The 27933-nt window shown below is 34.0% G+C and overlaps 1 protein-coding gene across 1 annotated transcript; it reads right to left on the bottom strand.

Moving 5' to 3' along the window:
* Positions 1-1697: 1697 nt before the first annotated feature.
* LOC139875326 (uncharacterized) lies at positions 1698-27918 on the bottom strand. Its single transcript, XM_071862668.1, has 4 exons — positions 27698-27918; positions 25208-25315; positions 24429-24958; positions 1698-2275 (listed from the first exon to the last, which is right to left on the bottom strand). Exons 1-4 carry the CDS (start codon positions 27916-27918, stop codon positions 1698-1700), a joined length of 1437 nt encoding a protein of 478 aa, XP_071718769.1.
* Between the last annotated feature and the right edge of the window lie 15 nt (positions 27919-27933).

Genomic DNA, 27933 nt, shown 5'->3' on the forward strand with positions numbered 1-27933 from the left:
AACATTTCTGACGAAATCATCTCGCGTATAGGAAGGAACAAGGCACTTTTCGTCAACCGATCAACGATTACCCAAATTGTATTATATTGGGTTCTCGCCATTTTTGGCACCTTAGTAATAAAATCCATGGTAAGATGCTCCCACTTCCACTTCGGGATATCTAATTATTGCATCATACCATAAGGCTTTCGATGATCAGCCTTAAATTGCAAGCAAGTAACACATTGCTTAACATACTTAACCACATCACGCTTCATACCGGGCCACCAATACTCTTTCTTCAAGTCAAGATATATCTTTGTAGCTCCCGGATGAATAGAACATTTCTATTTGTGCACCTCATCGAGTAGCACCGCACGGTGACCAACCAATTTTGGCACCCATACACGACCTTGAAAATATAACAACCCATGCGTGTTGAATTCGCTCTTCATGCTTATGATTAAATAAGCCTCAATTTGAACCTCATCGAGATTCTCGAGAAAATCATTTGAAAGAATCATTCACAACGATTTTACTTGCAAACTCGGACCTTAGTTCCTCCGAATTAACGCATCCTCAACTACATTAGCTTTACCTGGGTGGTAAAGTATCTCAAGATCATAATCCTTCAACAGATTCAACCATCATCGCTGACGTTTGTTTAAATCACGTTGATTAAAGAAGTACTTTAAATTCTTATTTTCGAATAAATCGTACATTTAACACCATAAAGATAATGGTGCCAAATTTTCAATGCATGCACCACTGCCGCCAACTCAAGATCATGAGTCAGGTAGTTCTTCTCGTGTTCTTTTAGTTGTCTAGAGGCATAAGCGATCACCTTACCCCTTTGCATAAGAACACAACTGATCCCACTAATCGAGTCATCACAATACACCACCATATCTTCCACCCCTTCCGGTAATACTAACACCGGAGCTTGGCATAATTTTTTCTTCAATAGATGAAAAGCATTTTCGTGCACATCACTCCATTCGAACTTCACATTCTTCCGAGTTAGCTTCGTTAAGGTTGAAGCAATCTTGGAAAAATCTTGAATAAACCGACGATAATAACCGGCCAATCCGAGGAAACTCCGGACTTCCATAGGTGTTGTCGGTCGTTCCCAACTTTTAACCACATCAATCTTTCCCGGATCCACTTTAATCCTCTCGTGATTCACAATATGGCTAAGGAATTGCACTTCCCTTAACCAAAATTCACACTTGGATAATTTCGCACATAACTTCTCCTTACGCAACATCTTCAATAACTCACGCAAATGATGATCATGTTCCTTCATACTCTTTGAATAATCGAGTATGTCGTCAATGAACACGATTACTGACTTGTCCAACATAGGTTGGCAGACCCGATTCATAAGGTCCATGAATGCCGCAGGCGCATTCGTAAGACCAAATGGCATCACAACAAACTCAAAATGCCCATAACGTGTTTAAAACGTCGTCTTCTCAATATCTTCCTCACGGATCCGCATTTGATGATAACCGGATCGCAAGTCAATCTTAGAGAAATAACACGCACCTTGAAGTTGATCAAATAAATCATCAATCCTAGGCAACGGATACCGATTCTTGATCATCACCTTGTTAAGCTCACGATAATCAATACACATACTCATACTACCGTCCTTCTTCTTCACGAACAAGACCGGAGCACCCCATGGCGAGCTACTCGGTCGAATAAAACCCTTCTCAAACAACTCTTGGGTTTGGTTCAACAACTCGTGCATCTCGGTTGGTGCCAAATGATTTGGGAATTTTGGCAATGGGATTCGCCCCCGGAACCAACTCGATGCGAAACTCCACTTGTCTTACCGGCGGAACACCCAATAATTCATTGGGAAAGACATCCTTGGATTCATTAACAATAGGAATAGATTTAATGGAAGGTGGCACGAGACGTTTTTGAGCTTCACCATACATGATTAGCTCTCCCTCACTTGGGGTTCTTACCCTTATAAATTTCTCATGACAATCCAGATTAGCTTTATTATGATCGAGCCAACCCATTCTCACAACGACATCAAATTCACCCAAATTAATAGGAACCAAGTCAACATCAAACTTCTCGGTTCCGAAATCAATAACACAATTTTTATACACCCCATTAGCCACTGAAAACATACCATCGGCGATCTTGACTTGTAAAGGAGAGTCTAGATCACATAAAGGACAATCTAAAGTAGCTGCATATTTTAAGGAAACGTATGACATATCGGCACCACTATCAAATAACACCTTAGCGGTTTTAGAATTAACCAAGAAAGTACCTAAAACCACATCGTTGGACTTCTTAGTATCATCGGTAGTCATCAAGAAATTTCAACCCCTCGCGGGCCCCGCCGCCTTTTCTAACCGCTTGCTGTTTTCATAGCATTTATCACTCGTCATTAACTCGAGACACTCGGATTTTCTGATGACCCTCTTTTTGGCAATTAAAGCAAGTGATCTTACTAGAAAGAGGGTCGGTACAATCACGAGAATAGTGCCCCTTTTGGCCACAATTGAAACAAGTAGGAGTGTAACCTCCCAGTCCCCCTTTCTTCATGCTTCCGACACTTTCTGAAATGTCCCGTTCATATTGATTATAAACGTTCCATATTAATTTATTTCATTGCGAGGTTTTGACCTCTATATGAGACGTTTTTCAAAGACTGCATTAGTTTTTAAAACAAACCATAACCTTTATTTTATCGACAAGGTTAAAAGGACACTACCTAGATTATCCAGAAATGATAATCTAAAAATATCACACTTACACACTACCAATACATATTGGTTTACAATATTAATATGTTACAATAAAGTAAATCTCGAATGCAGTTTTAAACAATATTATACAAGCATGCAGACACCAAATCTTGTCCATATTTTAGCATGCAACAGCAGAAGCTCTTAATAATCACCTGAGAATAAACATGCTTTAAATGTCAACAAAAATGTTAGTGAGTTATAGGTTTAACCTATATATATTAAATCGTAATAATAATAGACCACAAGATTTCATCTTTCAATAATATACAATCTGTATAAAAAATATTTATATGGTGAACACCTGGTAACCGACATTAACAAGATGCATATAGAATATCCCCATCATTTCGGGACACCCATCGGACAGGATAAACTCGAAGTACTAAAGCATTCCAAATTCCAGAATATGGGTTGTTAGTTCCCGTAGATCTACCTTTAGGATTCCACTTTTAAATCAAAGTTTATCATAGTTTTTAATTAACTAACCCAAAACAGCCCGCGGTGTTACTACGACGGCGTATATCCGGTTTTACGGTGTTTTTCGTGTTTTCAGGTTTTAAATCATTAAGCTAGCATATCATATAGATATAGAACATGTGTCTAGTTGATTTTAAAAGTCAAGTTAGAAGGATTAACTTTTGTTTGCGAACAAGTTTAGAATTAACTAAACTATGTTCTAGTGATTACAAGTTTAAACATTCGAATAAGATAGTTTTATATATATGATTTGAATGATGTTATGAACATCATTACTACCTCAAGTTTTCTGGATAAACCTACTGGAAATGAGAAAAATAGATCTAGCTTTAAAGGATCCTTGAATGGCTTGAAAGTTCTTGAAGCAAAATCATGACACGAAAACAAGTTCAAGTAAGATTTCCACTCGAAATAAGATTGTTACAGTCATAGAAATTGAATTAAAGTTTGAGTATGAGTATTACCTTGAATTAGAAAGATATCTTACTCTAAATAAGAAAGATTTCTTGAGGTTGGATGATTACTTGAAATGGATTTGCAAGATTGGAAGTAAGCTAGTAAACTTGAAAGTGTTCTTGAAGTTTTCTTGAGTAGTTGTTTTGTATGTTGATCTAGCTTAGCTAGATTGAACTAGGTTGAGCTAGATTATGAAAAAAAAATGAAGAACACTTAGAACAATGGAAGAACACTTGAGAGAGTTTAGTTTGATGCATAAAAATTGAAAAATGAAAGTGTTTATGGTGATGATTGAAAATGTGATGTAGGTACTCCATATAAAGTCACATTAGTTTGTAATTTTGTGTAATCATTCATGCTAGTTGCCAAATGATTGTTCCAAATGGTTAGGTAACTCACATAGGCTGCTAAGAGCTGATAATTGGAGTGTATATACCAATAGTACAAACATTTAGGAGCTGTGTATTGTACGAGTACGAATACGGGTGCATACAAGTAGAAATGTTGATGGAAACGAATGAGAATGTAATTGTGACCATTTTTGCTAAGTAGAAGTAATTTGATATGTGTCTTTAAGTCTTTAAAAAGTGTACTAATACATATTAATACACTACATGTATTTACATTATAACTGAGTCGTTAAGTCACCGTTAGTCGTTATATGTAAGTGTTGTTATGAAACCTTTAAGTTAACGATCTTGTTAAATGTAACTAATCTATTGTTATTATACTTAAATGGGATGTTAAATTGTTATGTTAACATAATAACATGATGTAAAAATATATCTTAACATCATATATATATGTTAAAATACTATTACAATGATAATCGTTACATATATATATTGTTTAGAAACTCTTAAGTTAGCAATCTTGTTTTTACATATGTAATTCATTATTAACACACTTAATGATCTTCTTAATTAACATTTTATCATGTTAAACATAGTGTATCAATATCTTAATATGATTCATATGTATTTAGTAAGACGTTGTTATAACGATAATCGTCGTATATATCGTGTCGCGTTTCTTAACTTAGTAATCTCATTTTTATGTATATAACTGGTTAATATACCTAGTGATATACTTACATATCATATATCATGTTAACTATATATATATATATATATCCATATATATATCATCATGTCGGTTTTACAAGTTTTAACGTTCGTGAATCGCCGGTCAACTTGGGTGGTCAAATGTCTACATGAAACCTATTTAAATTAATCAAGTCTTAACAAGTTTGATTGCTTAATATGTTGGAAAAACTTAATCATGTAAATAAGAATTTCATTTAATATATATAAACATGGAAAAGTTCAGGTCACTACAGTACCTACCCGTTAAATAAATTTCGTCCCGAAATTTTAAGTAGTTGAAGGTGTTCACGTATCTTTTAGAAATAAGTGCGGGTACTTCTTCTTCATCTGATCTTCTCGTTACCAGGTGAACTTGGGTCCTATACGAGCATTCCATCGAACCTTAACAATTGGTATCTTGTTTTGCTTAAGTCTTTTAACCTTACGATCCATTATTTCGACGGGTTCTTCGATGAATTGAACTTTTTCGTTGATTTGAATTTCGTCTAACGGAATAGTGAGATCTTATTTAGCAAAACATTTCTTCAAATTCGAGACGTGGAAAGTGTTATGTACAGCCGCGAGTTGTTGAGGTAATTCAAGTCGGTAAGCAACTGGTCCGACACAATCAATAATCTTGAATGGTCCAATATACCTTGGATTTAATTTCAACCGTTTACCAAATTGAACAATGCCTTTCCAATGTGCAACTTTAAGCATGACCATCTCTCCAATTTCAAATTATATATCTTTTCTTTTAATGTCAGCATAGCTCTTTTTTCGACTTTGGGCGGTTTTCAACCGTTGTTGAATTTGGATGATCTTCTCGGTAGTTTCTTGTATTATCTCCGAACCCGTAATCTGTCTATCCCCCACTTCACTCCAACAAATCAGAGACCTACACTTTCTACCATAAAGTGCTTCAAACGGCGCCATCTCAATGCTTGAATAGTAGCTGTTGTTGTAGGAAAATTCTGCTAACGGTAGGTGTCGATCCCAACTGTTTCTGAAATCAATAACACATGCTCGTAGCGTGTCTTCAAGCGTTTGTATCGTCCTTTCACTCTGCCCATCAGTTTGTGGATGATAGGCAGTACTCATGTCTAGACGAGTTCCTAATGCTTGCTGTAATGTCTGCCAGAATCTTGAAATAAATCTGCCATCCCTATCAGAGATAATAGAGATTGGTATTCCATGTCTGGAGATGACTTCCTTCAAATACAGTCGTGCTAACTTCTCCATCTTGTCATCTTCTCTTATTGCAGAAAATGTACTGATTTGGTGAGACGGTTAACTATTACCCAAATAGTATCAAAACCACTTGCAGTCCTTGGAAATTTAGTGATGAAATACATGGTAATGTTTTCCCATTTCCATTCCGGGATTTCGGGTTGTTGAAGTAGACATGATGGTTTCTGATGCTCCGCTTTGACCTTAGAACACGTCAAACATTGCCCTACGTATTTAGCAACATCGGCTTTCATACCTGGCCACCAAAAATGTTTCTTGAGATCCTTGTACATCTTCCCCGTTCCAGGATGTATTGAGTATCTGGTTTTATGAGCTTCTCTAAGTACCATTTCTCTCATATCTCTAAATTTTGGTACCCAAATTCTTTCACCCCTATACCGGGTTCCGTCTTCTCGAATATTAAGATGCTTCTCCGATCCTTTGGGTATTTCATCCTTTAAATTTCTCTCTTTTAAAACTCCATGTTGCACCTCCTTTATTTAAGTAGCAAGGTTAATGTGAATCATTATATTCATAGCTTTTACTCGAATGGGTTCTTTGTCTTTTCTGCTCAAGGCGTCGGCTACCACATTTGCTTTCCCCGGGTGGTAACGAATCTCAAAGTCGTAATCATTTAACAATTCAATCCACCTGCGCTGCCTCATGTTCAGTTGTTTCTGATTAAATATGTGTTGAAGACTTTTGTGGTCGGTATATATAATACTTTTGACCCCATATAAGTAGTACCTCTAAGTTTTTAATGCAAAAACAACCGCGCCTAATTCAAAATCATGTGTCGTATAATTCTGCTCATGAATCTTCAATTGTCTAGACGCATAAGCAATTACCTTCATTCGTTGCATTAATACACATTTGAGACCTTGCTTTGAGGCGTAACAATATATCACAAAATCATCATTCCCTTTAGGTAATGACAATATAGGTGCCGTAGTTAACTTTTTCTTCAACAATTGAAACGCTTTCTCTTGTTCATCTTTCCATTCAAATTTCTTCCCTTTATGCGTTAATGCAGTTAAGGGTTTTGCTATTTTGAAAAAATCTTGGATGAATCTCCTGTAATAACCAGCCAGCCCTAAAAATTGACGTATGTGTTTCGGAGTTTTCGGGGTTTCCCACTTTTCAACGGTTTCAATCTTTGCTGGATCCACCTGAATACCTTCTTTGTTCACTATATGACCGAGGAATTGAACTTCTTCTAACCAAAATGCACACTCTGAAAACTTAGCGTACAGTTTTTCTTTCCTTAACAACTCTAGCACTTTTCTCAAATGTTCTTTATGCTCTTGGTCATTCTTTGAGTAAATAAGTATGTTATCGATGAAAATAATTACAAACTTGTCAAGGTATGGTCCACACACTCGGTTCATGAGGTCCATGAACACAGCTGGTGTGTTAGTCAACCCAAACAGCATAACCATAAACTCGTAATGATCGTAACACGTTCTAAAAGCAGTCTTTGGAATATCATCCTCCTTCACCCGCATTTGATGATACCCAGAACGTAAATCAATCTTCGAATAAACCGACGAGCCTTGTAGTTGATCAAATAAGTCGTCAATTCTCGGTAGTTGGTAGCGGTTCTTGATGGTAAGTTTGTTCAACTCTCGGTAGTTGATACACAACCTAAATGTACCGTCCTTCTTTTTGACAAACAAAACAGGAGCTCTCCACGGTGATGTGCTTGGTCGAATGAAACCACGCTCTAAAAGTTCCTGTAACTGACTTTCTAATTCTTTCATTTCGCTGGGTGCGAGTCTGTATGGAGCAGGTGCTATTGGTGTAGCTCCTGGTACAAGGTCTATTTGAAATTCAACGGATCAATGTGGGGGTAATCCCAGTAATTCTTTCGAAAATACATCGTAAAATTCTTTTGCGACGGGAACATCACTGATGTTCTTTTCTTCAGGTTTAACTTCCTTGATGTGTCCTAGAATGACGTAATAACCTTTTCTTATTAGTTTTTGCTCCTTCAAACTACTAATAAGATTTAATTTCGCGTTGTTCTTTTCTCCGTACACCATTAAAGGTTTTCCTTTTTCACGAATAATGCGAATCGCATTTTTGTAACAAACGACCTCTGCTCTTACCTTTTTCAACCAGTCCATGCCAATTATTACATTAAAACTCCCTAACTCGACTGGTATTAAATTAATTTTAAACGTTTCATCCCCCAGTTTAATTTCTCTATCCCGACATATATTATCTGCTGAAATTAATTTACCGTTCGCTAATTCGAGTAAAAATTTACTATCCAAAGGCGTTAATGGGCAACTTAATTTAGCACAAAAATATCTACTCATATAGCTTCTATCCGCACCCGAATCAAATAAAACATAAGAAGATTTATCGTCAATAAGAAACGTACCCGTAACAAGCTCTGGGTCTTCCTGTGCTTCTGCCGCATTAATATTGAAAACTCTTCCACGACTTTGCCCATTATTTTTCCCTGGGTTCGGGCAATTACTCCTAATGTGGCCCGATTTTCCACATCCATAACAAAAAAAGGCGGCATTACTTGTTCCAACATTATCTGTTTTTTTATTTCTGTTATCCATTGGGCCGTAGACCTCACACTTTCTCGCACCATGGACAGTTCTTTTACACTTGGTGCAAAATGTCGTGCAAAACTCATTCTTTTGGTACTCTTCATACCTTTGGCATTTTTGGTTTTTGTTGCCATTGTTGTTATTGAGATTGTTGTTGGGATTTTTATTATTGTTGAAATGATTGTTGTTATTGGGACATTTGTTGTAGTTATTGTTAGGATTACGGTTATTGTTGCGATTGTTGTTGCGGTTGTTATGATTGTTATTGTGATTATGGTTGTGATTGTTGTTGTTGTTGTTGTATTGGTGACTCTTGTCACTGGTTTCTTCCCACTTTCTCTTGAGTTGTTTCGTGTTGGCTTCTTCGGCCGCCTGCTCTTTAATTCTTCCCTCAATCTGATTTATGAGTTTATGAGCCCTTCGACTTGCCTTTTGTATGGAAGCGGGCTCGTGTAAACTCACATCTTCTTGAATCCTTACTGGTAATCCTTTTACAAACGCGTCGATCTTCTCTTTTTCATCTTCGAACGCTCCCGGACATAATAGGAACAACTCTGTGAATCGCCGTTCATATGTGGTAATGTTGAACCCTTGTGTTCGTAACTCTCTTAGTTCTACCTTGAGCTTATTGACTTCGTTTCTAGGACGGTACTGCTCGTTCATCAATTGCTTGAATGCCGACCACGGTAGTGGGTAAGTAGCATTTTGTCCTACCTGTTTAAGATAGGTGTTCCACCACGTTAACGCAGTACATGTGAAGGTATACGTAGCGTACTTAACTTTGTCCTCTTCAGTACACTTACTAATGGCAAACACCGATTCGACTTTCTCGGTCCACCGTTTCAATCCAATTGGTCCTTCGGTTCCATCAAATTCCAAAGGTTTGCAGGCAGTGAATTCTTTTTAGGAGCATCTTAGTCGATTTCTTGTGGAATTAGTTCTCCTGCTAGATCCAGAGTTATTGTTATTTTGTATCGCAGCCTGTACTGCGGCTATGTTTACTGCAAGGAAAACACGGAAGTCTTCCTCGCTCATGTTCAAATTCTGACGAGTCGTCGGTGCCATTTCCTTCAAAAATAGCCCAAAAGAATTAAGTTAATCATATAGAATTTTAAGAGTAGTCAATAGTATTTCGTAGCATTGTATGAACTCATTTACAAAAGCTTTTTCTTCATATTAGCGTTTTATAGTTTTAATTCGGGTAGTACCTACCTGTTAAGTTCATACTTACCCCATGCGATCGCATGGATTTTGTGCTTCCAGGCCATGCGATCGCATGGCTCCCAATACATTTTATAACTACTTGGTCATGAAAGTTGGTATCAGAGCGGTGGTCTTAGCGAATTAGGTCTTGCATTAGTGTGTCTAACTGATAGTTGTTTAGATGCATTAGTGGGTCTGGACTTCGACCATGTCTGCATGTCAAAAGTGTTGCTTATCATTCGGCCATGCGATCGCATGGCCTGGAAGCACAAAAGCCATGCGATCGCATGGGGCCATGCGATCGCATGGCCTAGAAGCACAAAAGCCATGCGATGGTAATTTGGGTAGTACCTACCCGTTAAGTTCATACTTAGTAGCTAATATACAATTCAACTACTACAATTCTATATGAAAAAACTGATTATAATAATATTTCGCGTTCAAATTTTATACAATATTTTACAAACTTACAATACCGCTATTATACATATAGGATGAAATATAGCACATAATAACTTTGCTACTCGGCAGCTATAAAGGCAATTCTAGTTAATACGCAAGTCGTTCAGCAAAAGAAATAAAGACATGTAATTCATAAGTCCAGGAAAAAGTCATGCATTCTGGTTTTACTAAGACGACTTCCCATCCTTGGTCTTGTGGAAAGTAGCCGTTATGACCATTGGCTAGCTAGCATGTTGTAATGTCGTCAAAAGGACGAGGGTTTCGTAATGTCCAACAGCCCCGTAATAATCTAAAAACCTTGTTTCTCACCCCAACTACTGAATCTGTCACTTGTGGGAAGGTTCTATTTAAAAGTTGTAATCCGTTGTTCTTTTTCTCACTTTGGTAAGAAGCAAACATACTAACCCGTAAGCATAACATGCTTCTTTATGTTGCATGTTAGAAGCTCTTTCTAACTCACAAAATCGTATGTTGGGATATGTTGAGTCAAAATAGGTTCTTAACTTGTAGCGTAAAATTACATTTGGGTTCCCCGCATTTAACGCTTTAAAGAAAACACGGTGTAACTTACGGTCTCCCCAATGTGATATACCCCACCTATCAAAGGAAAGCCTTTTATAAACTAAGGCATTTCTGGAAAATCTTTCAAATGTTTGACAAGTTAATTTCGCCATAACTAATTGTGCTGATGAATTCTGACCGACTCTAGACAAGATTTCATCAATCATATCCTCTGGTAGGTCTTCTAAAATATTCGGTTGTCTACCCTTAACGTCCATTTTGTGTTTTTATACTGTAAAATAGACAAGGATTAGATTCGTAAAAGATAATTAACAAAAAATACAAGCAATGTTTACATAGAACATAAAAGTACAAGCACACTACAATACATATAATACACAACATGATTACAACCTTCTAATCTGAATCACTAGTTTCTTCTTCTTCGGACTTGGTTCTTTTTCCTAATTTTCTAGGGATATATGGTGTTCCTCTAATACGAGCCGTCGTTTTCCACAATGGTTTAGAAAAACCTGGTGGTTTAGAGGTTCCCGGGTTATTGTTACAATTTAGGAAATACGGATGTTGCCGATACATATAAAGTTCATCGGGGTTCGAATCAGGTTTCTCTATTTTTATACCTTTTCCTTTATTATTTTCTTTTGCTTTATTAAATTGGGTCGAGGTAATTTCTATAACATCATCGGAATCCTCATCGGGATCCAATTCATCAGAAAATTAGTAATCTTCCCAATATTTTGCTTCCTCGGCCGAAACAGCATTGACCATTATTAACTTTGGTCCGTTGGTTGAGGATTTTCTTTTATTTAATCGATTTACTGTAGGTATCAATATTTCTTCCTCCGGAACCTCTTCTTCTTCTTCCGGTTCCTCCTCTTCTAGTTCCTCCTCTTCCGGTTCCTCCTCTTCCGATTCCTCTTCGGGAATTTGTGAATCTTCCCAAAATATATTCGACTCTTCATTATTATTAGGTGAGTCGATGAGATTTGTACTAGAGGTAGACATCTATCACACAATATCAAACACATTAAGAGATTAATATATCACCTAATATTTACATGTTAATAATATATAGCTTCAAACAAAAAATGTTAAGCAATCGTTTTTGAAGAAAAACACAGTCGAAGTCCAGACTTACTAATGCATCCTAACAAACTCGGTAAGACACACTAATGCAAAATTCTGGTTCTCTAAGACCAATGCTCGGATACCAACTAAAATGTCCCGTTCATATTGATTATAAACGTTCCATATTAATTGATTTCGTTGCGAGATTTTGACCTCTATATGAGATGTTTTTCAAAGACTGCATTCGTTTTTAAAACAAACCATGACCTTTATTTTATCGACAAGGTTAAAAGGACACCACCTAGATTATCCAGAAATGATAATCTAAAAATATCACACTTACACACTACCAATACATATTGGTTTACAATATTAATATGTTACAACAAAGTAAATCTCGAATGCAGTTTTAAACAATATTATACAAGCATGCTGACACCAAATCTTTTCCATATTTTAGTATGCAACAACGGAAGCTCTTAATAATTACCTGAGAATAAACATGCTTTAAACGTCAACAAAAATGTTGGTGAGTTATAGGTTTAACGTATATATATCATATCGTAATAATAATAGACCACAAGATTTCATCTTTCAATGAAATACAATCTGTATAAAAATCATTTATATGGTGAACACCTGGTAACTGACATTAACAACATGCATATAGAATATCCACATCATTCCAGGACACTCATCGAACATGACAAACTCGAAGTACTAAAGAATTCCAAATTCCAGAATGGGGGTTGTTAGTTCCCGTAGATCTAACTTTAGGATTCGCGTTAATTAGGGGCCAGTTCCCTAATTCTTAGGCTACCAAGCTAAAAGGGACATATTCGATTTCGATCATTCAACCATAAAATGTAGTTTCACGTACTTGTGTCTATTTTGTAAAAACATTTATAAAACTGCATGTATTCTCATCCCAAAAATATTAGATTTTAAAAGTGGGACTATAACTTACTTTCACAGATTTTTTACTTCGTTGAGAAGTAACACTTGGCCACTGGTCGATTCACGAACATATAACAAATATGTACATATATATCAAAGTATGTTCAAAATAATTTACAACATTTTTAATACGTTTTAATGTTTTAAGTTTATTAAGTCAGCTGTCCTCGTTAGTAACCTACAACCAGTTGTCCACAGTTAGATGTACAGAAATAAATCGATATATATTATCTTGAATCAATCCACGACCCAGTGTATACAAGTCTCAGGCTAGATCACAACCCAAAGTATATACATTTTTGGAATCAATCTCAACCCTGTATAGCTAACTCAAACATTACTGCATATAGAGTGTCTATGATTGTTCCAAATAATATATATATACATGGATCGATATGATATGTCAAAACATTTGCATACGTGTCTATGGTATCCCAAGATTACATTATATATTAGAATACATGAATAATACAATATAACTTAGCTAGGATATGATTAATATAGATTTGTTACCAATTTTCACGTAGCTACAACAAGCAAAATTATCCAATCTTGTTTTACCCATAACTTCTTCGTTTTAAATCCGTTTTGAGTGATTCAAGTTGCTATGGTTTCATATTGAACTTAAGTTTATGAATCTAAACAAAAAAAGTATAATTTTATGGTCAAAAATACATATTACAATTCAATATTATAAGAGGTAGTCATTTAAGTCGAAAGAACGACGTCTTGATGACTATTTTGAAAAACATACTTCCACTTTGAGTTTAACCATGATTTTTGGATATAGTTTCATGTTCATAAGAAAAATCATTTTCCCAGAAGAACAACTTTTAAATTAAAGTTTATCATAGTTTTTAATTAACTAACCCAAAACAGCCCGTGGTGTTACTACGACGGCGTATATCCGGTTTTACGGTGAATTTCGTGTCTTCAGGTTTTAAATCATTAAGTTAGTATATCATATAGATATAGAACATGTGTCTAGTTGATTTTAAAAGTCATGTTAGAAGGATTATGTGACGACCCGGAAATTTCCGACCAAATTTAAACTTTAATCTTTATATTATTCCGACACGATAAGCAAAGTTTGTTAAGTTAAATCTCAAGAATTTTAAACTGTGTTCATACATTCATTATAACCTCGACCAAATTCCGACGATTCACGAACCGTTATATATAAATAGATATGTATATGTATATATATATATTATAACTTGAGAATATTAATAAAGTATTAAACGTATAATACTTTACACGAACGTATTTGTTTCAATATGATTTTCGACGAAATTAAAAAATATATATATTAAATGATTGAATTATCAGAAACATTGAATTATGATTACAAGTCTCTGTTGAGAGGTCCACTATGATTTGAGAAAATCTATTCCTCTTCACGATATTCAGAATAATTTGTAAAGCTATTTATAAATAAAAACAAAAAGTGTTATTTACGAAAGTTAGACAAAAGTTAGTGGAGAATTGGTTTCCATAATATTCTATTAATCTATTTTCAAACGTACAAAGACGTTTTCAGTTTAAAAAGAACTTTATTATTAAAACATATATGACTTTTATAAATATGTAGAATCACTTTTGATAACTCATTACTTAACCAGTATATTAAATATAATGATATTTATATTTTATTTCATTAAATATATATAACGATTTAAATTAATATTATATATATTTAAACGCGTATTATACATACATAGTTTTTATACTTTTACTATACTTTAACTTTACCTTTACTTTACTTTTACTTTACTTTAAATTTAATAATTCACTTTAATAATTCATACTTTAATAATTCACTTTAATAATTCATACTTTAATAATTCACTTTAATAATTCATACTTTAATAATTCACTTTAATAATTCATACTTTAATAATTCACTTTAATAATTCATACTTTAATAATTTATACTTTAATAATTCACTTTAATAATTCAAAAATCTATTATAAATAGAATTCAATAGGTTTCATTATTTCATAGAAACTTGAAAATATATTTCTCTAAACTCTCTCAATCGATTTATATATATATATATATATATATATATATATATATATATATTTTTGCTCTGTATTATTTCAAGATATTACTAGTATACATAAAATATTACGACGGAGTGCTGTTCGAGTGATTTCAAAATAGTTTTTTTGAATGAGTCGAAGCTAAGGAAATTATGGGTTATAGCTATGGAGGTGATGGGTATGGTTCATGGGTATGATCGTGAGGTCAATCTAGTGTTTATCATCTCCATTGCGTCTACGTACTTTTCTGCAATATTGAATCTCAATATTGATACGTTCGTGAATCCGAGGCCAACCTTGCACTTGTTAAATGACGTTATATATATTTTTACTACGAAATACAGTATTGTGAGTTTCATTTGCTCCCTTTTATATATATTTTTGGGACTGAGAATACATGCGCTGTTTTTATAAATGTTTTACGAAATAGGCACAAGTACTAAAACTAATTCTACATGGGTTTAAACCAGAAATATACCCTTAGCTTGGTAACATTAAACTACTTGTCTATGTACGGTAGGCGCGAATCCTAAAGATAGATCTATTGGGCCTGACAAACCCCATCCTGACTATGGGATGCTTTAGTACTTCGAGGTTATTTTAAACACACCTGATCTGGTGTACTTCAGAGGGTAAAACATGAACGTTAAGGCTTGTTACCGGGTGCCTACAACTTATAGAATACTTTTATACACTTGCGAGTGTACATATATTTATAAACGGAAATCTTGTGGTCTATTAATATATTAAAATGATTGTTATGATAAACCTATGAACTCACCAACCTTTTGGTTGACACTTTAAAGCATGTTTATTCTCAGGTATTAAAGAAATCTTCCGCTGTGCATTAGCTCATTTTAAGGATAATACTTGGAGTCATTCATGGCATATTTTGAAAGACGTTGCATTCGAGTCATTGAGTTCATCAAGATTATTATTAAGCCAATTATAGTTGGATGTATTATGAAATGGTGTGCATGCCGTCAACTTTCGTTGTAAAGAAAGTTTGTCTTTTAAAAACGAATGCAATGTTTGTAAAATGTATCATATAGAGGTCAAATACCTCGCGATGTAATCAACTATTGTGAATCGTTTATAATGTATATGAACCGGTCCTTTCAGTTGGTATCAGAGCGGTGGTCTTAGCGAACCAGGTCTGCATTAGTGTGTCTAACTGATAGTCGTTAGGATGCATTAGTGAGTCTGGACTTCGACCGTGTCTGCATGTCAAAAGTTTTGCTCATAATTTTTATCGGAAATTACGTGCTTATCATTCTTAGTCTAGACACATCTTATTGCATTGATTGCATGAATAGTGTATAGACAAAATTCATATCTTAGCGTATCTGCTAATTCATATCTTAGCGTATCTGTTACTGTAAACTTTGCCTGACATATTCCGTAAATTCCTCCATATTCTACGAAACCTTTTGCTCTATATAATTAGAATACCACCCAATAGCCGAAAAATCATTTCATATCGAAAAATTCTTTATTCAATCGTACGAAATGGAATTCGTCATTAGTTCAAGTCCCTCGGATTCCGAAATGGAATCCCACTCAAGTTCCGAAAGCAGTGTGACCGAAATGGATTAACCAATTAGTCATCATCTATTCTAGATGAATTGGGGATGGGTTCGTAGCCTTCTTAATCATTGGAGACAAGAAGAAGGTGATCCCTTCCATCCACCACATTTCCCTCTTGGCGAAGAACCTGAAGCACTTACCTGCGAACCTATCCGAAACACCATTTTCTCTCTTATTTCTAGAGTATCTCGTCACGATTACATACTACACCAAATTCTAGATTTTATTTATCCACTCGTTCGAACCGACAATCACCCCGGTGTAATAGAAGAAGTCAACGAGCTTCGCGCTCGGGTAGTGGCTTTGGAGAATATGGTGCAAAGGTTACAAACACCACTAGCAGCACCAGCAGCATAAATAGTACCACCATCAGTAACACCAACAGTACCATCACCACCACCAACAATAACATCCACATCCCACACCGCAACATCACAATCTGTATCTCAAACATCAACGTCATACGCCCTGTAAATATCCAGGAATATCAACAACAACAAACGACGAAGTATTAATTCATAAACTTCATTGAAGAGATATCTCTGCGGCAGTTATGTAATCTCCAAAATCTTAGAGATTATTTAATTCTGACCGTAAATCGGATAAGTGAACGGAGATGGTAGAGTAGAAACTTTGATCGAAAATGGTGTACGATTTACACGCTAGAATTGTTTTACCAACAGCATCAACAGGACCGTAGCATCATCAACACAGTCAGTGCCATCAGTATCGTCAGAATCAACAGCACCTGTAACATTACAAACTCTGCCAGTTCAAGAATCATTGTGGACATCATTGCGAATCAACAACAAATATATTGTATCAACGAGTTATGAAGTATTAACTCATTTCCAATCGAAAGATTTATATGTATATTTTATATGTATAAATTTTTAAACCATAATTAATCTTCCCGTACTAAGTTATTATGTGTGAATCTTAACTACTCAGTTAATTCATATTACAAATATGCAATGATGTACGTCCTTTGTCCGCAACTTAACCATCGTTAATTACAATCTCTGTCTCAATTCAATAAAAATCCAATTCATAATAAATCAAGTGTATTATTCGAATATATGTTTGATTTTACACTTTCATCATCGATGTACTCGAAACTTTTCAAATAACATCATTCGTACCTTGCGAAGTTTACAAGAATTTCATGAAAACCAACAAATAACAAAGTAATGATTCATAATTTCAATATTATTGAAGAAATACTTATGCAATTTATAAAGTTTTAGGGATTACTCAATTCTAGTTCCAACCATAAAACAAATGAGTTTAATTTAATATTAACTCATTAAATCTATATTACATCTAAAGAAAATATACACATATATTTTCATAAAGACTGTAATAAACTTCTTTTGTACAAAATATTAATTGTGAAATTTTTTTAAACGGGTAGGTAATACCCGAGAGATATATAAATTCACAATTAATATATTACATTTTTCGAAACTGATTCAGCAATCATCAACTATACTCCTTACTTTCACAACAATATCCATTCTTTCATATAAATCAAAACAATCATACTCATTCAAATTCAATTACATATTCTGATTTTGAAATCGCATAATTCAATTCGAAATATAACCAGTATCATCACTCTTAAATTCCTATATCTTTCAAAGCTATACTTTGACTTCAAAACTGTGTTAAACCATCATGTGTATTAACGATTACAATATGTGCTCAAACCCTTCAAAATTTCCGAAGACACTTCAACTAAGGAACAATCGAGATGATGATCCAACCACATATTACCCACAGTTTTACACCAGAAAAACTCTCAAAACCCAAGTCATAGTTCGACACGTATCCGTGTTAGACCCTTTGGCATTTACTAGCTAAAATAACTTTTCAATTCCGTTTCAAAATAGACAGTTTTGTCACAGCTCCAGCAAGTCAACTTCGACTTCTCAATTAAAATAGTCTTATTATAACCTCGATAGATACGTTGCCCTTTCGCCAAACTTACCGGGAATCGTTTATATTCACCACATTAGCAATAAACTTACCAACAACTTCACTGATCTTTGACTTTCCAAAAAAAAAAATCATTATAATTATCGAAACCCTATCATATACTCATTCGTACCTTATAACAAGAATTGCCATACCAATTATTGAGAATCAGCAATCAGCATTTTGAAACCTCGCAGCATGTCTACATCAACAATTACATATGCACACAACGTCTACCTCCAAGACTTACATTCTTTGAATGAGAAATTTCTTAAAAACACCCTAAACTGCGAACCAGTTCTCGAAATTTTGAAAAATGTTGATGAAACAGCAAAAACTGTAAACGACCTTAACAGTAAAAAGTTGGATGATAAAGGATAGTATATTGGCAAAGCTCAGAAAAAGAGAAGCTTTAAAACTGGAAAACGGATTGAGTGAAGTATGAAGGAGGCTGTGGACAAATCACAAAGGCTGAACCTGCCTTCAAAGAATCCAAATGATTCAGTACTTGCTGAAGTCATTAACGAATACCTTGCTCCTGACTCTAAACCCCTGCGGACAATATCCTTCATCATCCTCTGATATTAGACATTCTAAGATATCATCGTATCTTTCATTATAAATATCATCCATACTTCTGAAGATATTTTTATAATTATTCTTATCTGAAATTATTTACCTCTTCGCGCTATCTGTATTATATCATAAAAGAAACTATTTTAGTTTCTAAATTCTAAAACATTCGAGTTTAAAATAGGAATATTCTTGAAGAAGTGTTAGGAGCTGAAGCATGAGTTAGTATAATATAATGACACTTGATCAACGTGATTATATTACAGTAATTAATGCTGAGTTTCTAAATGGAACATGATGATTCACAGATCATAACGTCATCATGTGCTATGTTACACGACTCTTGTATTCTCTTTGATCTCTAAATATCAAGAAAATATTTCTTGATGATTCGGCCTTTCTCGAGGTATTCTGGTAATTTGACAAGTCAAGATCGTGCCATTACAATTTCCTTCCTAGAACATTAACAATGTTCATTCCGAAATTTATATCTGCGAATTCTGGACCATTACAAGTGGTGCTTAATCGCAAGAAGAAGAAACGAAAGGACAAAGCTCCGAACTAGAAATGGGAGTATAAATCATAGCAAATAGAAGAGAGCATTAACTGTGGATGACAATGATTATAGAAGAAGCAAGGACTTTGAAATATAAGGGAAGATATAAAACCCAACAACAACCCAGAAATCACAAACCGTATATATCAATGCATATAGCAATATAAAGATACGGGAGAACTAAAAACACTATAAAACCAAGAGTATAGTAGAAGTAAATAGATTCTTCCGGAGGCAGATGAAAAAGAATAGCGACATATATGAAAGTGAGGAGTATATCAAGAATCAGCACTGGATGAAGCATATTGACAAATACTTTAAAATATGAGTTGAGAAAGTGTGAGTTGTAAGAAAACAAATGAGGTGGATTTATAGTGAAATATCCGACAGAGAAATCAAAAGGAATTATCGCATTAATTCGAAGAGGATCATAATTTCCTTAATCGCCGAATAATCAAATCCAATATAGATTACAAAGATTTTCTTTTTGGAGATCAATCGTGATGACGTCAAAAGATACGACGAATCACTATTATCTTATTTCATTCATTTACGATAACTTCACTCAAATGCTTCGAGTAATCGAATTATTTTATCCATTCTTCTTGAACATGATAAAACTCTATAATCGTTATAATAACATTCTCATTGTTAGTCATGACGACCTCTATCAAATTTCGGGGACGAAATTTCTTTAACGGGTAGGTACTGTGACGACCCAGAAATTTTTGACCAAATTTAAACTTTAATCTTTATATTATTCCGACACGATAAGCAAAGTTTGTTAAGTTAAATCTCAAGAATTTTAAACTGTGTTCATACATTCATTATAACCTCGACCAAATTCCGACAATTCACGAACCGTTATATATAATTAGATATGTATATGTATATATATATATTATAACTTGAGAATATTAATAAAGTATTAAACGTATAATACTTTACACGAACGTATTTGTTTCAATATGATTTTCGACAAAATTAAAAAAATATATATTAAATGATTGAATTATCAAAAACATTGAATTATGATTACAAGTCTCTGTTGAGAGGTCTACTATGATTTGAGAAAATCTATTCCTCTTAACGATATTCAGAATAATTTGTAAAGCTATTTATAAATAAAAACAAAAAGTGTCACTTACGAAAGTTAGATAAAAGTTAGTGGAGAATTGGTTTCCATAATATTCTATTAATCTATTTTCAAACGTACAAAGACGTTTTTAGTTTAAAAAGAACTTTATTATTAAAACGTATATGACTTTTATAAATATCTAGAATCACTTTTGACAACTCATTACTTAACAAGTATAATAAATATAATGATATTTATATTTTATTTCATTAAATATATATAACGATTTAATTAATATTATATATATTTATACGCGTATTATACATACATAGTTTTTATACTTTTACTATACTTTAACTTTACCTTTACTTTACTTTTACTTTACTTTTACTTTAATAATTCACTTTAATAATTCATACTTTAATAATTCACTTTAATAATTCATAATTTAATAATTCACTTTAATAATTCATACTTTAATAATTCACTTTAATAATTCATACTTTAATAATTCACTTTAATAATTCATACTTTAATAATTCACTTTAATAATTCAAAAATCTATTATAAATAGAATTCAATAGGTTTCATTATTTCATAGAAACTTGAAAATATATTTCTCTAAACTCTCTCAATCGATTTATATCTATATATATATATATATATATATATATATATATATATATATATATATATATATATATATATATATATATATATATATATATATATAAATATATATATATATATATACATATATAAATATATATATATATATATATATATATATATATATATATATATATATATATATATATATATATATATATATATATATATATATTTGCTCTGTATTATTTCAAGATATTACTAGTATACATAAAATATTACGACGGAGTGTTGTTCGAGTGATTTCAAAATAGTTTTTTTGAATGAGTCGAAGCTAAGGAAATTATGGGTTATAGCTATGGAGGTGATGGGTATGGTTCATGGGTATGCTCGTGAGGTCAATCTAGTGTTTATCATCTCCGTTGCGTCTACGTACTTTCCTGCAATATTGAATCTCAATATTGATACGTTCGTGAATCCGAGGCCAACCTTGCACTTGATAAATGATGTTATATGTATTTTTACTACGAAATACAGTATTGTGAGTTTCATTTGCTCCCTTTTATATATATTTTTGAGACTGAGAATACATGCGCTGTTTTTATAAATGTTTTACGAAATAGGCACAAGTACTAAAACTAATTCTACGTGGGTTTAAACGAGAAATATACCCTTAGCTTGGTAACATTAAACTACTTGTCTATTTACGGTAGGCGCGAATCCTAAAGATAGATCTATTGGGCCTGACAAACCCCATCCTGACTATGGGATGCTTTAGTACTTCGAGCTTATTTTAAACACACCTGATCTGGTGTACTTCAGAGGGTAAAACATTAATGTTAAGGCTTGTTACCGGGTGCCTACAACTGATAGAATACTTTTATACACTTGCGAGTGTACATATATTTATAAATGGAAATCTTGTGGTCTATTAATATATTGAAATGATTGTTATGATAAACCTATGAACTCACCAACCTTTTGGTTGACACTTTAAAGCATGTTTATTCTCAGGTATTAAAGAAATCTTTCGTTGTGCATTAGCTCATTTTAAGGATATTACTTGGAGTCATTCATGGCATATTTTGAAAGACGTTGCATTCGAGTCACTGAGTTCATCAAGATTATTATTAAGCCAATTATAGTTGGATGTATTATGAAATGGTGTGCATGCCGTCAACTTTCGTTGTAAAGAAAGTTTGTCTTTTAAAAACGAATGCAATGTTTGTAAAATGTATCATATAGAGGTCAAATACCTCGCGATGTAATCAACTATTGTGAATCGTTTATAATGTATATGAACGGGTCCTTTCAGATTAACTTTTGTTTGTGAACAAGTTTAGAATTAACTAAACTATGTTCTAGTGATTACAAGTTTAAACCTTCGAATAAGATAGTTTTATATATATATATATATATATATATATATATATATATATATATATATATATATATATATATATATATATATATATATATATATATATATATATGATTCGAATGATGTTATGAACATCATTACTACCTCAAGTTTTCTGGATAAACCTACTGGAAATGAGAAAAATAGATCTAGCTTCAATGGATTCTTGGATGGCTTGAAAGTTCTTGAAGCAAAATCATGACACGAAAACAAGTTCAAGTAAGATTTCTACTCGAAATAAGATTGTTATAGTTATAGAAATTGAATCAAAGTTTGAGTATGAGTATTACCTTGAATTAGAAAGATATCTTACTGTAAATAAGAAAGATTTCTTGAGGTTGGATGATTACTTGAAATGGATTTGCAAGATTGGAAGTAAGCTAGTAAACTTGAAAGTGTTCTTGAAGTTTTCTTGAGTAGTTGTTTTGTATGTTGATCTAGCTTAACTAGATTGAACTAGGTTGAGCTAGATTATGAAAAATAAAAAAATGAAGAACACTTAGAACATTGGAGCTAGATTGTTATAGTTATAGAAATGGAAGAACACTTGAGAGAGTTTAGTTTGATGCATAAAAATTGAAAAATGAAAGTGTTTATGGTGATGATTGAAAATGTGATGTAGGTACTCCATATAAAGTCACATTAGTTTGTAATTTTGTGTAATCATTCATGCTAGTTGCCAAATGATAGTTCCCACATGGTTAGATAACTCACATAGGCTGCTAAGAGCTGATCATTGGAGTGTATATACCAATAGTACATACATCTAGGAGCTGTGTATTGTACGAGTACGAATACGGGTGCATACGAGTATAAATGTTGATGGAAACCAATGAGAATGTAATTGTGAGCATTTTTGCTAAGTAGAAGTACTTTGATATATGTCTTTAAGTCTTTCAAAAGTGTGCTAATACATATTAATACACTACATGTATTTACATTATAACTGACTCATTAAGTCACCGTTAGTCGTTATATGTAAGTGTTGTTTTGAAACCTTTAAGTTAACGATCTTGTTAAATGTAACTAATCTATTGTTATTATACTTAAATGGGATGTTAAATTGTTATGTTAACATAATAACATGATGTAAAAATATATCTTATCATCATATATATATATATATATATATATATATATATATATATATATATATATATATATATATATATATATATATATATATATATATATATATATATGTTAAAATACTATTACAACGATAATCGTTACATATATATATTGTTTCAAAACTCTTAAGTTAGCAGTCTTGTTTTTACATATGTAATTCATTGTTAACACACTTAATGATATTCTTAATTAACATTTTATCATGTTAAACATAGTGTATCAATATCTTAATATGATTAATATGTATTTAGTAAGACGTTGTTATAACGATAATCGTCGTATATATCGTTTCGTGTTTCTTAACATAGTAATCTCATTTTTATGTATATAACTAGTTAATATACCTAGTGATATACTTACATATATATATATATATATATATATATATATATATATATATATATATATATATATATATATATATATATATATATATATATATATATATATATATATATATATATATATATATATCATGTCAGTTTTACAAGTTTTAACGTTCGTGAATTTCCGGTCAACTTGGGTGGTCAAATGTCTACATGAAACCTATTTCAATTAATCAAGTTTTAACAAGTTTGATTGCTTAATATGTTGGAAACACTTAATCATGTAAATAACAATTTCATTTAATGTATATAAACATGGAAAAGTTCGGGTCACTATACTTTCGGCCCCACTTTTTTCCTTCTTGCCCAGAGCACTACTAGCCTCAAACTTCCTCTTATTAAAAGAAACATCACTCACTTTCGAGACATCGGACTCAAAGCCCTTGGCCACATTAACTAACTCGGAAAAAGACTTAACGTAGCCAAGACTAATCTTCCAACGCATATCATCATTCAAGGTCTTATGGAAGAATTCCATCAACATACGGTCATTCCCGTTATACTCGGGGCAAAACAGTACCTTAGCAAGAAAAGTAGCCTTTAGAGTGATTAGCTCCATCGACCCTTGTCTCAAATTTCGCAACTCATTCTGAATACATGTAAGATCGGCTTGAGTGCGATACTCTAAAAAGAACTCGGTCTTGAAATAATCCCAAGACATACTCATAAAAGGCCCTTCACCCATCATGAAAAGTTTATCATCCAACCAAGTCTTGGCCGCACCCCTTAGTAGGCTCGTAGCAAGCCTTGTCTTCTTGTCGGGTGGGCACTTGTTCACCCGAAAACACCCTTCAACGTCGGATATCCACCTAGCGCTTAGGAGAGGATTGGGATTTCCTTCAAAGATTGGATGCTTAGTTAGCTTGAAGTCTTTGTAATAAAACCCCTCCCGTTAGTGTTGTCGGAATACCATGATTAAAAAACCCCTCATCGGCACTACCCTCAAATTGAGGCGTCGAAAACCTCTTTCCAAACTCCTCTTTCACCACCTCACTCACACGTTCACTTATGAGGTTGGTGATTTGTTCATCCACCGTTTGTTGCAATATCTCCCTTACCTTCCCGGTAACACCGCCGAATAACTCTCAAGAGCGGCCTCAATCTTGGCCTTAAGATCGTCATTATTAGTATCACCTCCATGACTGGGACCCTCACGATCCACTCCACTTCAAGTCCTCATTCTATAATTTAAAATAGATTAGATCAAGATAAAGATACACCACACACGCTTAACGACTCCATCTTGCTCGACGCTCGTTTTACTTCATTCGTTTGACACGACGTGCAACCGTACTAATGGTGGCCAATCATTAATACACTTTCGTATCCTATCAAACTCCTTGATAAAATGACCATCTCACTTGATGTTAATCAAATACACACAATTAAAGAAACATACGCACTAAAGTGCCTATAATCATCCCGCAGTCCCGTAACCCGACAAGTCATGCATAAAACACCAAATCAACCTAAGTGTAGGCTCCTATCCCAAGGCAACCTAGATCCCTAAGGTCATGCTCTGATACCACTTGAAACGACTCCAAACTGACTTAACAATTAACTTGTAAAAATATGACACACTTTTTTTAAAACATTAGTATTAACCACAACAACACAAGTTTGAGTACATTACTTGCTCAAATGTTAACATAGGTTTCAAAATACAACAAGTTATGAGTTTACATCATCGGTAACTCAAGTCCCATAAGTTTAACCAATTGTTTAACCAAAACAACCCATTAGTGAGCATGACCGTCGGGACCTTTACCAAAAGCGCCTTCTAAAATCCACTGCATGCAAGCTACGCCAATCCCTTACCCTTATCCTTTGATGTGCCAAAATCAAAAAAAATTAAACAACGAAGGAGTAAGCTAGAATTCTTAGTGAGTGCAATACTTATATGCATACATACATAAATCCTTTACTTGTACCACTTACACAAATATCCACATACAAGCTAGCATCACAAGCAACATAAATCCAAAATAACTCATTACGATACAACATGTCAATATGATTAACCATGCAAAATAGTGCTAGTCATTAAATAAATTAACACTACCAAACAAGTGCACATGGCCGCAAAGGCACCTTCCGGATGGCAACGCTAAGTACACACGAACGTGGTCGCCGAAGAGTGCATTCGCTGAGTGACACTCACCACATCCCTAAACAATGCATGGCCGCCGAAGAGTTAATAACACTCGCCACAACTACATTCATAAACGTGGTCACGAAGTGTGACACCTTATGGTTAACAATCACCACCTTGCACCAAATGGCTACGAAGAGTGAACCTTACAATCGGTGTCACTCACCATAACGCAATACAATCAAAAAATCTATATATACACTCATATAAATACTCCACTCACCTTGAGCAATTAGATAAGTTACAACCTCTCTAGGACTTCAAGCGTGATCCAAGAGCAAGTCACCTATCATAAATACAACTCAGCTATAAATACTAGTAGCTTGACCCAAAACCCTTAAGTGCTAATGTGACCCAAATTGCACCCAAAACACCAACTAGGTCAAACAAGACCCAAACTCCTCAAATCACTAAAAGTTAGTGATTTGGTCCCAAACTCAACAAAATACAACTCATGGTCAAGTGTTAGGAGCACTTCATGACCCATTTCAACCAAATGACTCATTTTGACCCAAATTAGGTTTACACCCAAAATCAGCTTCCAAAGACACCCACTTGGGTTCTATTCACCAACAAAATCACTAATACTAGTGATTATACCCAAACTGCAAGTATATACATGACCAAAACATTTTTCAAGCCAAAACCCACCAACAAGGGTCAACAACACTCACAACTAGCTTCAAACACCTATTTGTGAGCTAGATGGGTTTTATTAAGAACATGCAATTCCAAACCCTAACCTCAAATTGAATGAAAATCGGAGTTAGGACTCACCACTAGTATCACAACGTAGCTAGAAACAAGATGAACAATGTTAAATCTTGCACTTTAGTGAGATTTAACCTTCTTCTTCCCCAAATCAAGCTTTCCCTCTCAAGAAATGGGTTTCTCACTCTAGAATGTCTGAGGGGGTTTGTGTGAGTTAAAAATGCAATTGAAGTGGAACTAAAATTGATCCACCGGCTATATAGTCGTTCATACGTGAAAACACCAATTAACCCCCACTTAAAACCTTTTAAAACAGAAAAGGGCATCCAATTCCGCGTATAGTCGCGTTGTGGCTCCCAAAGCCCATAGCGTGGTTCACCATGTAATCTGGTGACAGAATAAGCCACAAACAAAACCTTCAGCTCTCGTTAATACCCGCGGTGCGGCACCATATACCCGCGGCGCGGCTCTAAGCATATTTCGACATCAGAATCTTCAAAACAAAAATACCATCAGGTATAGTGCATAGCCGCGGCATGGCCAGAATCCCTGCGGCAAGGCCTCATATACCCGTGGCGCGGCTCTAAGCTTATTTCAACATCAGAATCTTCCAAACAAAAGTACCATCAGGTATAGTGCATAGCCGCGGTGCGACCAGAATCCCTGCGGTGCGGCTCCCTCTCACATTGAATTTTGGGGTGTTACATGCTTGATGTTTGGTTTTCTTTTAAGTAGTAGCTCATAACATCTCTTGCCGTGTCGTTTGATAACAAGAACTTTATTCATTGTATAGAACGCATTAGAAACCACTTCACTCCAAAAGGTAACAGGTAATTCTAAGTCAGTCAGCATAGTCCTGACGGTCTCAATTAGGGTTCTATTATTTCTTTCAGCTACACCATTCATTTGCGGAGTGTTAGG

Source organism: Rutidosis leptorrhynchoides, chromosome 11 (genome assembly GCF_046630445.1).
Source record: "Rutidosis leptorrhynchoides isolate AG116_Rl617_1_P2 chromosome 11, CSIRO_AGI_Rlap_v1, whole genome shotgun sequence".
Classification (NCBI taxonomy): domain Eukaryota; kingdom Viridiplantae; phylum Streptophyta; class Magnoliopsida; order Asterales; family Asteraceae; genus Rutidosis; species Rutidosis leptorrhynchoides.